At 50.5% G+C, this 11,616-nt stretch overlaps 1 protein-coding gene across 18 annotated transcripts in view; it reads left to right on the forward strand.

The window, feature by feature from the left end:
• The window catches only part of Zmynd8 (zinc finger MYND-type containing 8), a 96,403-nt gene extending 84,793 nt beyond the window's left edge, over window positions 1-11,610 (forward strand). For 13 of the 18 annotated variants that reach the window (XM_013352146.2, XM_013352156.2, XM_013352158.2 and 10 more), the window contains 7 exons: window positions 1,043-1,123; window positions 3,126-3,204; window positions 4,028-4,267; window positions 5,250-5,410; window positions 6,450-6,519; window positions 9,817-9,900; window positions 11,236-11,610. In XM_013352146.2, the coding sequence (XP_013207600.1) occupies window positions 1,043-1,123; window positions 3,126-3,204; window positions 4,028-4,267; window positions 5,250-5,410; window positions 6,450-6,519; window positions 9,817-9,900; window positions 11,236-11,384 (864 nt within the window). In that variant the 3' untranslated portion in view covers window positions 11,385-11,610. The remainder of the gene's footprint in view (window positions 1-1,042; window positions 1,124-3,125; window positions 3,205-4,027; window positions 4,268-5,249; window positions 5,411-6,449; window positions 6,520-9,816; window positions 9,901-11,235) is intronic. The other 5 variants (XM_013352155.2, XM_013352159.2, XM_013352157.2 and 2 more) reach the window with 1 other exon arrangement.
• The last annotated feature ends 6 nt before the right edge of the window (window positions 11,611-11,616 follow it).

The following is an 11,616-nucleotide window of genomic DNA, read 5'->3' on the forward strand; positions in this document are numbered from 1 at the left end:
TAAACTCTTTCCTCCCCAAGTTGCTTTGGTCATGGTGTCTCATCACAGCAACGGTAACCCTAAGACAGTGAAGACTAAGGGGAGAGTGGGGTCCTCGTCTGTGTGTGTGTAATGAAAATGTTCTAGAATTGCTTATACTGCTGACGGTATAACTCCAGACATGCCAAAAGCTCTTATGTGTCTGAGTGTGCGCGCGAGTTGACATATAGCCACTGAAGTTAGCGCCTCAAAGCCAGCAGATTGTGCCCTGTAGCCGGTGGTGCAGATAATGTATTAATTATATCTCATTAAAATGCTCTTTTGGGTTCAGCAGGATGGTTCAGTGGGTGAAGGCTGTGCAAGTTTGGCCTGACTTTGATCCCTGGAACTCACGTTAAGGTGGAAGGAGAGAACTGACTCCACAAAATTGTTTTCTGACCTACACTTCTGATTGACTCACACACAGAGACTTTAAAAGAATGATCTTGGGGGGTGGAGGTGTGGCTTAGTTGCTAGAGTGCTTGTCCTGCATTAACATCTGGACTCAGCCCTACTAGTGAATTTAAAAACTGGGTGTGGTCAGCTGCATGGTGATAGTGAGGTAGACCAGATGGATGCATAAGGCCCTGACCTTATTTTTAAAAAGAAAGAAAGACTGTAATTTTTTTATTTATTTTAAATTTTGTTTTTAAGTTTTGTTTTTTTTTTTTTTTTTAAAAAAAAGGACTTCATGCAACAAAAACAAAAGTCTCTTCCTTAAACCTGCTGCGTTGGCTCAATAGGACACACCTGGGGGTGGAGTTTGGCCTCTAAAAGGGACTCTAGGTGGCTTCCACGTCGTTTGTAGGGATTCTCAGCTCAGCAAGGGGCTGGCCTGCACACTGTAGGTCATTTAGGAGTCCCTCCCTGCTGTCAGCCATCTTGGCAGACTAAAGCGCCCAGGTCCTGGGAGGAACACTATACCCCAGACATCACTAGCTTCACGTTTGCCTTCCTGTCTCCTACTGAAAGCCACAGAGAATCCCCCTCCCCTCACATAACGCTTCTGTTTTTATCTTTTCAGATGATGGATGCCATAAAAGGGACAATGACAGAAATCTACAATGATCTCTCCAAAAACACCACCGGAAGCACAATAGCTGAGGTTAGTGGCTCCTGGGGAACCCCCAGCAGTTTGGGGCTCCAGGCACAGGGCTTGCTCTTTGGCTGTGAGCATCGGTGGGGCGGTTCATTAAGCAGGTGGCTAGGGAGACTAGTCCTGCTTCCTGCCTGCATCCTGTTAGATCAGTGCGACTGGACAGCAGCTTTGGTGTGTGTGTGATCAGTCCTATAGTTTCTCCAGTCCCCTGACCTTTTTTCGACCCCTTAACCCCACCCCCAGGTTTCTTTGTGTAGCAGTTCTGGCTTCCCTGCACTCGCTCTGTAGACCAGACTGGCCTCGAACTCACGGAGATCCGAGTGCTGGGATTAAAGGCGTGCGCCACCTCCCGGCTTGAGGACAAGTTCTTCCTGTGTAAGAATTTGTGCACCAGAGGTGCCGTAGCTCAATGAGCAAAGACAGACCGAGGTTAAGCAGTTGTATCCCTGCACGTCCCTCAGAGGCTACTCAGAGAGTGACCACCTGCTAGTATCTGTGTGCACAGCACAGTGCTGGCAGTGGCCTGGTGGCCTCTATTCAGCCATCAGGTGACACACAGGGAGCGGGGTTACTTGAGGCCACTGGAGATGGAGCTGCAGGGTGAGAATGAATCCCAAGCAGAAACATTGGCCTTTGAGACAGGGTTTTCTTAAAGGCGACACACAGGACAGTACGAATATAAAGGCTTATGAGAGACCCTGAAGAAATCAGTGGAGATTTCAGAAGAAACAGGCATTGTGCATGGGGGTGTGCCTGTGCATTGTCTACGTAGGACCCTTAGAAATTGCCTCTGTCCCCAGTGACAGGGGGTAGGGATGGGGGCAGGGAGATTGGATTTCACTGTGTGTTCCTGGCTGGCCTTGAACTCACTGAGTTCAAGTAAACTTGCCTCTACCTCCTGAGAGCTGGATTAAAGGCCACTACACTCAGCCCTTTCTGTTCATTTTGACCATTTGTGTGTAGTTGATGTTCTGGTCCATGCATCCCTCCTGAAACCTAGGGCTGTGTTAAGATGACCACACCCTCCAGCCCCCCATCCCCTCTGTACTCCTCTGAGTGTTGACATGTGGCTGTTCACTCAGTTGCTCAGGCATATGTGGCACAGGGGACCCTCGGCTCTGGGGCATCCTATGTAGGTTGGAGGGTGTGGAGCAGCCACTGGCTCTCTGTCCCCTCCCAAGTCAGCACTGCTGCACAACCGTGACATCCCAGAATGGCACCAGGCATTATTATCACTGTCATGTGTGGGCAGGTTGCCCAGGTGGAGAGCAACCATAGTTTGGGTTTATTTTTCCCTTCCAAATGAGTGGCCCCAAATTTATCCCTCCCAAAAGATCCTTTTGGTCTTCAGAGATATGGATTTGGGATGTCAAGGATGATACATGGGACACTGGGACTTGTGGGGTGGGGTGGGGGTAGAAGTGGGTTAGAGGGGTCCGTTTGCTCCCCAGGGTCAAACTCAGGTCATCAGGTGTGGCACCAGGTAGCCCTGTTTTCATGTGGCTTAAAGAATCATGATGCTAATTAAACTTTTTTTTTTCTTTTTTTTTTTTGGTTTTTCGAGACAGGGTTTCTCTGTGGCTTTGGAGCCTGTCCTGGAACTAGCTTTGTAGACCAGGCTGGTCTCGAACTCCTAGAGATCCGCCTGCCTCTGCCTCCCGAGTGCTGGGATTAAAGGCGTGCGCCACCACCGCCCGGCGCTAATTAAACTTTTAATGTATTATTTGGTTTTACCTCTTGCAAAATTTGCAAGCGGTGGTGGTCTGTTTGCTTTGGCTTTCAGAACCAGGATATTCAAGGGTTTGTGTGTCTTGTTGTGTGTGTGTGTGTGTGTGTGTGTGTGTGTGTGTGTGTGTGTATGTGACCCCTTCCCTCCTATCACACAACCCACGACCTGAGCTGTGGGGCAGAGGGCTCAGTGCCAGGCTGCTAGGCAGAGCTTGGGGACAGTCCTGAGGGGGACCAGCTGCCACGGATGACGTCTTAGGCTCCGGTATCCTCTCTGCAGATTCGAAGGCTAAGGATTGAGATTGAGAAGCTGCAGTGGCTGCACCAGCAGGAGCTTGCTGAGATGAAGCACAACCTGGGTGAGTCCCGGGCTTCGGGAGCCACTGGCTGCTTTGAGACCAGGCCCAGATGCGAACAGCACTACAGTAGACTGTTCCTGGAGTCAGGGAGAGCACAGTCCTCCGGGATCTGGGGGGGTGGGGTTCAGATCACTTGTAGGGATCTTGGCCATAAGTGCCTTTACCAACTTGGTGGCTCTTTTCTTGTCTTTTTAATTCAAGAAGAGCTTGTGAGGAATTGAGGGCCATTCCATTTACATTCTATGTAAATGTTAATTCTGCCTGCAGTAGAAGCAGAGGATTCTGGGAATGGGTGGTTTGATAGTTGCTCCATTAGCATAGTCATCAACCACATTGTTCCCTGGCAGGGTCATTCAGTGTCTCAAGACAAATTGTGTTCAAATGCCTTTGTTATTATCTGTGCCTCAGTTTCCTCATCTGTGAAAAAGGATGCTAGAGCTTATCCTTGGGAGTATGATACTGCCTATGTTGCTAGTCTAAAGTGCTTAGAACCACACTCGCACACAGTAGGTGCTGTCTAAGTATTTGATTGACAAGAAAAAAAAAATAAATTGAGAGCAGATGAGTATCAGTTGAAATTGTTTGAAGAGCTTATGGAATTCCTGCAGCTTGAAGTTACTCTGGGTGACATCACTGGGGCTCCTGTTACCTACATGCCGGGCAAGGTACTGACAGTGTGACAGGTCATCAGACTTGAATGATGATGTCCCAGCTGAATGACTGGCCCAGGGTCACCACACTAGATCGGGCCAGTGTGAACCTAGGGGTCTGCTGCCCAGCGTGCTGTGCTGGGTCAGGTGACGTAGCTGGTGTCCTCCTCCAGAGCTGACCATGGCGGAGATGCGGCAGAGCTTGGAGCAGGAGCGGGACAGACTCATCGGGGAGGTGAAGAAGCAGCTGGAGCTGGAGAAACAGCAGGCGGTAGATGAGACCAAGAAGAAGCAGTGGTGTGCCAACTGCAAGAAGGAGGCCATCTTTTACTGCTGCTGGAACACTAGCTACTGCGACTACCCCTGTCAGCAGGCCCACTGGCCCGAGCACATGAAGTCCTGTACCCAGTCAGGTACTGATGGGTGCCTGCCAGGGAGGCTGCGGGGTGGGCTCTTGCACGTATGCCTGCCAATGACTGTTAGCTCTGATACACAAGAGATACAGTCATGGGGTTACATGTCAGACCTGGCATGGGCTCTGCCACCTCTAACAGCCGGCGTGGCAGAGCTTTTGACCAGGTGATCTAGCCCCAAAAGTCAGTGATCCTGGCATCGAGAACCTCTGTTCTTTGTGGTAATAACAATCCACAGCCTTCAACAGGATGCAGTCCCAGTTCTCAGGTTAAGGAAGAAGTATTTGTTGGCTGGGAACTGGTTTGCTGTTAGGATTGCCACGGTAGTCATCATCTCCTGGGCCTGAAGCCGCCAGGCACCGCCACCTGTCGGCATTTTTAGTGGTTTTAAGTTGTATGGTTAGTTTATGGCAACATGACTCTGGGGTATTCTCAGCCATGTTCGGCAATGTGCATCGGTGGGAGGGGCGTGGCTCCATGTGGCTTCTTTAGATCTCTCAACTTTCTTTGTGGCATGGTGAGGTCTGTGCCTTTAATTCCTCCGTGTTTTTTCTATTCACCCGGAAGCTCTGTGCCCCTCTCAAAGGATGCCAGTGTCTGACACTCTCCTCAGAAACAAGGTCGCTGGGCTGAGGCAGATCTAAGCCTAAATGAAGTCCAAGGCTCCCTTGAGGAGCGGGGGTGTCATAGCCCGTCTCCATATAAGCTTCCTTTGCCTGGAGAACAAGATCCCCTCACTCACCAAAATTATTTAACACCTGGATTGCTAAATATCAAAAGATCTATTTTCAAATGAAGTTGGGAACTCTGTCTTTTGGAGATCATGGCCCATGCCAGATCTCTAGGGGGGGCTGGGAAGGACAAAGCCATGGGGCCCTCGAGGTGTGGCACAGGTTTAAAGCTGGGCTCCAAGTGAGCCCTGAAACCATCACACATGGCTTGGAGGATCCTCGTGAGCTCTCTCTTTCTCATTGGTCCCTAGCTACTGCCCCTCAGCAGGAAGCGGATGCTGAGGCGAGCACGGACACAGGAAATAAGTCATCCCAGAGCAACTCCTCCTCCAATGCACAGTCGGCACCGTCAGAAACGACCAGTGCCTCCAAAGAGAAGGAGACATCGGCGGAGAAGGGCAAGGACAGCTCGGTGAGGACCCTGCACCAGGACCCTCTCTGTATCTGCCACCCCCGAATGTTCTGGCAATCTAGGCTCTTTCTGGCCAGTGTGCCCTAGATTCCAATGACATGCAAGAATGTGGAAAGCCTGGGTGATGTTGGGGGGACCCTTTAGCTGTTCTGCAGGGTCCCTCAAAATTCAGAAGGGGGTAACTACTAAGACCTTTTGCAGAGGTGAAATCTATGTCCCTTCCACTGAGCCTGGAAGCCACCAGCCACCTGTCACTGTGGAGGACTAGATGTTTGGCTTTGTGACCAAGGATCTGCTTATTTTAAAACCACTTGAGATTTAAGTGTCCCATGTGGTCCAGCCTGACAGCACTGGACCACAGAGACACAGCTGCTTGCTGTCCATGGGGTATATGATAAAAGTTGAATACACAGGCTTTATTTTATTTTACATCATTGCTTACACATTTAACTGTATTTCAAGAGACCAAATCATTAGATGGTCAGTCAGAACCCTATTGACTTCATAGATAGTGTATCACTTTTTTTTAAAATAATTTATTTAACTTTATTTTATGTGCATTGGTGTGAAGGTGTCAGATCCCCTGGAACTGTACTTACAGTTGTTAGCTGTCATGTGGGTGCTGGGAATTGAACTTGGGTCCTCTGGAAGAGCAGTTAGTGCTCTTAACCACTGAGCCATCTCTCCAGCCCAGTGTATCACCTTTTAAGAGACTAACATGAAATTAAATTAACAACAGATTGGTAGCATTTTGGGCAGTATATACCTTTTTTGCAGACAGGTACTGGGTAGGTCTGTGAGTGGAGCTTTGGAAGCAGTCAGTGTTCTAGGAGCCAAGGCAGTAGGGATAAATGGGGCATCATACAAATGCCTTGATCTGGCCTTTTTAATCTGAGCATAAGATGTGTGGCCTTCCATCTATTCTTGTCTAGTTGCCAGGTAGAGGCCTCTTCAGGTGTCTTGGTTGGGTTGGGGGAGTAGTGAGCCCTCCCATGATTCCTGAGGTTCTATGGTCCCATCTTTTTGTTTGTATTTCTAGACCCTGGATCTTTCTGGCTCCAGAGAGACTACGCCCTCCTCCATTCTCTTGGGTTCCAACCAAGGCTCTGGTATGTCGCCCCCTGGTGCAGATGTTGTTTTATATTTCACTTGGTCAAGTTGCGGGGAGTCAAAGACTTGGGATCTTTTGGGGTACCTTGGATGGGTTTGGGTGGGGGTGTGGCTAGGCAAGGTGTTATCCAGGTGCCTCCTTGTGTTGGTGACCTGTGTATATTGTGTTTACTGAGAGCACCTTTCTCTGGTGACACAGGTCTGAGGTCCTCAGGCCATGTTTGATTCATGGAGATCCTCAAAGCCTTTAGTGATGAAGACGATGATGAGTAGGGCCTCCTCTGGGATCCCCTCTGAGCCGTTGTGAGCATCTTCTCTTGTGGAGTTTGAGCTACCTTTTTCCTTCTTGGGTGTCTTTTCCCATATTCTTCTGAGCTTGTTCCCAGAGTTTAGAGCCATGGCTTCCTTCTCAACAACAGTTTTGGGCAAACAGAGGTTCTCTCCTGTCTTGGCTCCAAGATCTTTCAGTCTGCTGATTTTCTTTAGCTGAAAACCAAAAGTTAATGTTTTATTTCCACACAGTGAGTATAGACAGAGGAAGGTTGCTCAAGGAGGTGGCTTGGAGGAGTTGGAGGAAGATATAAACTCACTAACTTTGTTGGTTTGGGTTTTATTTGTTTGTTTGTTTGTTTTTTTTGTTTCTTTTTTCTTTTTGAGGCAAGGTTTCTTTGTGCCACCCTGGCTGTCCTAGGACTAGTTCTGTAAACCAGGCTGGCCTTGAACTCAGAGATATGCGTGCCTCTGCCTCCTGAGTGCTGGGATTAGTGGCCTAGGCTTTTTTTGTTTTGTTTTGTTTTTTGTTTTGTTTTTCGAGACAGGGTTTCTCTGTAGCTTTGGTGCCCGTCCGGGAACTAGCTCTTGTAGACCAGGCTGGCCTCTAACTCCCAGAGATCCGCCTGCCTTTGCCTCCTGAGTGCTGGGATTAAAGGCATGCGCCACCACCGCCCAGCTAGGCTGGTACTTTTTTTTAAAAAAACTTGCACATTTGGGATGCGATAGAAGTGAAGACTGCTGGTGGACAAAGCAGCCCCTCCCCCCAATATCTCCTGCAGTTCCTAGTGTTGCCGAGCTCAGAGGGCTTTGTCATCCAGCGATGTCATTAACATCAAAATCATCGTGATCCTCCTGCCTCAGCCTCCTGGGTGCTGGGGTAATGGGTCTGTGCCACCTTGCCTGCCCCTGAGTTCTGCTCTTCACAAAGACAAAATGGACGGTGTTCTAGCTGTTTGTGGTGTCTTAGTATGGAACACTTTTAAAATCATGTTTGAAGAGGTGCCTTAATGGATCTTCTACTTTTTAGTGGTGATAGTTAAATAAAAATAAAGTGAAATAAAAGGAGTCATGGTGGCTCACGGCTCTAATCCCAGCACTCAGGAGGCAGAAGCAGACAGATAATCTGTGAGGTCGAGGCCAGCCTGGTCTACAGAGTGAAACTGTCTCAAATATAAACACACAAATAAGCCCACTAAATTAACATAAAGAGGATTGGAGTTGGGACTCTGAGGTGCTGTGGAGGGGGTTAGAACCGTGAAGTGACAGTTAGGGGTGACCTTGGGGCCCTGCTGGGGATCTGCTAGAGGATTCCTCCCCCGAGTGTCCTATGCTCTGCTTTCGAGGCCAGGGCAGCCACATTTTTTCGCAGATGGCTGTGGGCTCCTTGACAGTTGTGCCAAGTCACAGACCAAACAAAGCCACATGCATTGTTGGGAATTGAACTCAAAACCACTAGAAGAACTGTCAGTGCTGTTAACCTCTGAGCCACTTCAGCAGACCCTTCTCCTCACTCCTGACACATCAGTTAGTGCCAGCTCTCGGTCCTGAGTCGCTGCCGATGACGTATCTTGGAGGAGGGAGGAAGGAAGTGGTCCTGAGCTGTGTGTCTTCCGTCTGGCCTCAGTGTGGACATGGAGGGGTCTGTTGGGATGGAGATGTTAGGAGGGGCACTGGCTTCCCCAGTAGGTGGACATGGGTTTCTGTTTGTCCTTTAGACTTGATGACCTTTTGGGTAGTATTGGGGATTGAGTTCAGGGCCTCATCCATGCTGGGCAAACCATAGAGCCAAATCTCAGCAGCAGTTGGAGTTTTAAGCAGAATGTCCTTGCATGTGAGCACAGAGACTAGACTAGAGCTGGCAAGTGTCTTTACCCGGCTGCACTGCCGCACTGGCCCTTTGGGACTTCTGCAGACCGGCGTTCTGGCCTGTCTTTAGACTTTATCTGTGGGCTTCCTCTCCCGCTTCCTGATTTCTGAGATCGTTGCTGTCTGTGGCCCTACCACCCCCAGCTGGGTGAGCCTACCTACTCCCAGTGTCGGGAGAGGCCGTCTTTTCTTGGCCGCTCACCTTCTTCCTATCACTCCATCACATCCATGCTGGCTACCCTGCTGGTACCCAGACTGAGAGCAGGCACACTTGGCTGTCCTTTCTCACCTCCTTTCTCTCTCAGTGTGAGAAGTTGCCATCACCGGTTCCATTTGCAGTGACTGTGATGTCACTCATTGCCTAGGCATGTGGCCTACTGTGGTGACACTTGCACTTCCTCCCCTTCTTTCTCTTAGCTCCACGTCCCCCTGCTAGCGGCGGCGTTGGTGGCATAGTGGTGAGCATAGCTGCCTTCCATTTCCCCTACTAACCCCTCAGGATATTCGTTAGCATACACACTCCTTCCGCTTGCTGTGGAGCCGAGGCTGGCCTCAAAGTCATGATCCTCCTGCCTCATCATCCTGAGGGTTGGGATGACAGGTGTGTAGCAGTACACTTGGCTTTCCTGAGGATGTGGCTTGTGGATGTTCTTTTATTGTGGCCTAGGTTTAGTCAGCTAGTCCCTCCTGGCGCTGTCCCCTGTTGTCCTCAGTGTGGCACGTCTGCCAGCCTTCCTGTTCTTTACAGATAATCAGTCCATTCTCTGCTCTACTCTGTGGTGTCTGCCACCCTCGTGCGCCTCCACTCAGCCTCAGTTTCCCTGCTTGAATCGGGCTCTTGGCGGAGCTTACGGTTCAGAGAGTTTTGCTCTCAAAATCCAGAGAATCTGTGGCTTGCAAAATATGGGGTTGCTTTTATGTCCCTGTGTGTCTACTTCCTCCCTGCGGTGCTGTGTCCGGAGACCCTGTTTGTGGTTTGCACACATACTCAAAAGCCCCAGCCACCGGTGGGCACATCTAGTGTAGTGGCGCACATGAAGGAACAGCTAGCCAGCTACCCCGCCAGTGACCACAGCGGTGACCACGGCTGTCAGCCCCTGGGGTTGTGTGGAGTTTGAGCGGTGACAGACTCTAAGGGTACCTGTGCTCTTCTTCAGTTAGCAAGAGGTGTGACAAGCAGCCTGCCTATACCCCAACCACCACAGACCACCAGCCGCACCCCAACTACCCAGCCCAAAAGTGTAAGTATGATGCTGTCTCGAGGCAGCTGCTGCAGGGGAGTCATTCCTGGCATGCAGAAGCCTCGTCGTGTGTCTGTGTGTCTTTGTGGGCGTGTCCTGTTCTTTGAGTCTTGTCGGTCTTCCTGTGGTCTGTACCTCTCACTGCCTTTGCAAGCTGCCGTAGGACAGTGTAGGGTTGGCGTTTCGGGGACTTTGTTTTGTCTTAACCGGATACTGCATCTCCCCTGCCACAGTCGACCTTGTCAGCCAGCATCCTGCACCCAGGCCACTTGAGGCTCAGACCTATAGACCCTGGGATCTTGAGTTCTGTTTCTTCAGTGTGCCCGCTGATCTTGGCTCTCCCCGGAGCTGGAAGGACTTGGTGGTGTGTGACTACTACAGCTGTGGCAGTCCCTCAGACATTCTGGAAGATTATAGAGTAACTAACTGCCCAGAGAAGGAGCTCACCTAAGAGGGCGGGTTCGAATTGCCTTTGACTGTTAGAACACTGCCCCCTTCTGGCTGAATATAAAAACAACTGGAACCTTCTCTGCACAGGCTTTGTGACAGACAGAAGTGCTGTCCCTTAGAGGCAGCAACAGCCTTCCTCACTGGCCCTCTGCCATCTTGACACTCCAAAGCTCCGGAGAGTTGGAGAATCTGGAGCTCAGTGAATGGTCTAAGCAGTTAGGGTTCTTAGTGGACAGCCATTAAGGCTGTCATCGCGGCCACCAGTGCTGCCCACGAATTGGGGCGATTGTCCTCTTCCTTTAGCTTCCTCTTTGCTTCCTCAGCCACTACCTAGCTTGATGCCTATATGTCCTCAAAGCCATCCCGGGTGTCAGTTGGGGTCTGTTTCGGTCACTGCCCCCCCAGCACGATCCTTACTGGGAGTCTGTGGGGTCCGTATCCAGGTAGGCTCAGCCTTCTCCTCTGGTCCTTCATTTCTTCTCTTTTACCATCTCTTCCTGGTCTGAATGTGAGTCTTCTAAAATTAACTAAGAGTCCTGTGAACATCGGTAGACCATGTGCCAGGTTTTAAGAGTGCATGGGCCCTGTGGTATCATTCAGTCACTTCACAAGGGCAGGGATTCCCCTTCAGTGCGACACCACCGCTCACTAACCTTCACTCTGGAAGCATACCACGTACCACCCTGCTGGTCTTCCAGTTAGCCGTGGTTGAAGCCTAAAAATCAGCTGTCCCTCTGCTCTGTATACCTACAGATAAGGATATCAAGGTGGCTGTGGTGCAGCCATGGTGCTTGTACAGCTGGAGGGAGGGAGGTGGCTCCCGACCGCAGGATGAGTTGAGGGGAGGTGGGCAGGGGAATTGAGTTTGCCGTCTTTCCTCCACAGACCATTCCCGGAGCAGCAAGACCGGTTTGTGGAGCAGCAGTGAGGAGAAGCGAGGGTCAGCCCGCTCTGAGCACAGTGCAGGGACCAGCACGAAGAACCTCATGCCCAAAGAGTCTCGGGAGTCTCGGTTAGACACCTTCTGGGACTAGGGTGCATTGTGAGCCAGGATATATCTCCCTGTGGGGGGAAACAAACCCATACAACAGGAAGCAACAGAAACTGGAGAACAGCCACCTTTCAAATTCCCAACACTCAGGCTCTGCCCGTGGGCTTGGCTGCAGGGCAGCGACTTGACTCCATCCCAGCATGGGCCTTGGCTGGGACTGCTGGACCTAGCCCAACACTTTAGGTGTAAGTAGGTACACTTTGTGACGTCACTGA

The sequence above is a fragment of the Microtus ochrogaster genome, linkage group LG8 (assembly GCF_000317375.1).
Source record: "Microtus ochrogaster isolate Prairie Vole_2 linkage group LG8, MicOch1.0, whole genome shotgun sequence".
NCBI lineage: Eukaryota > Metazoa > Chordata > Mammalia > Rodentia > Cricetidae > Microtus > Microtus ochrogaster.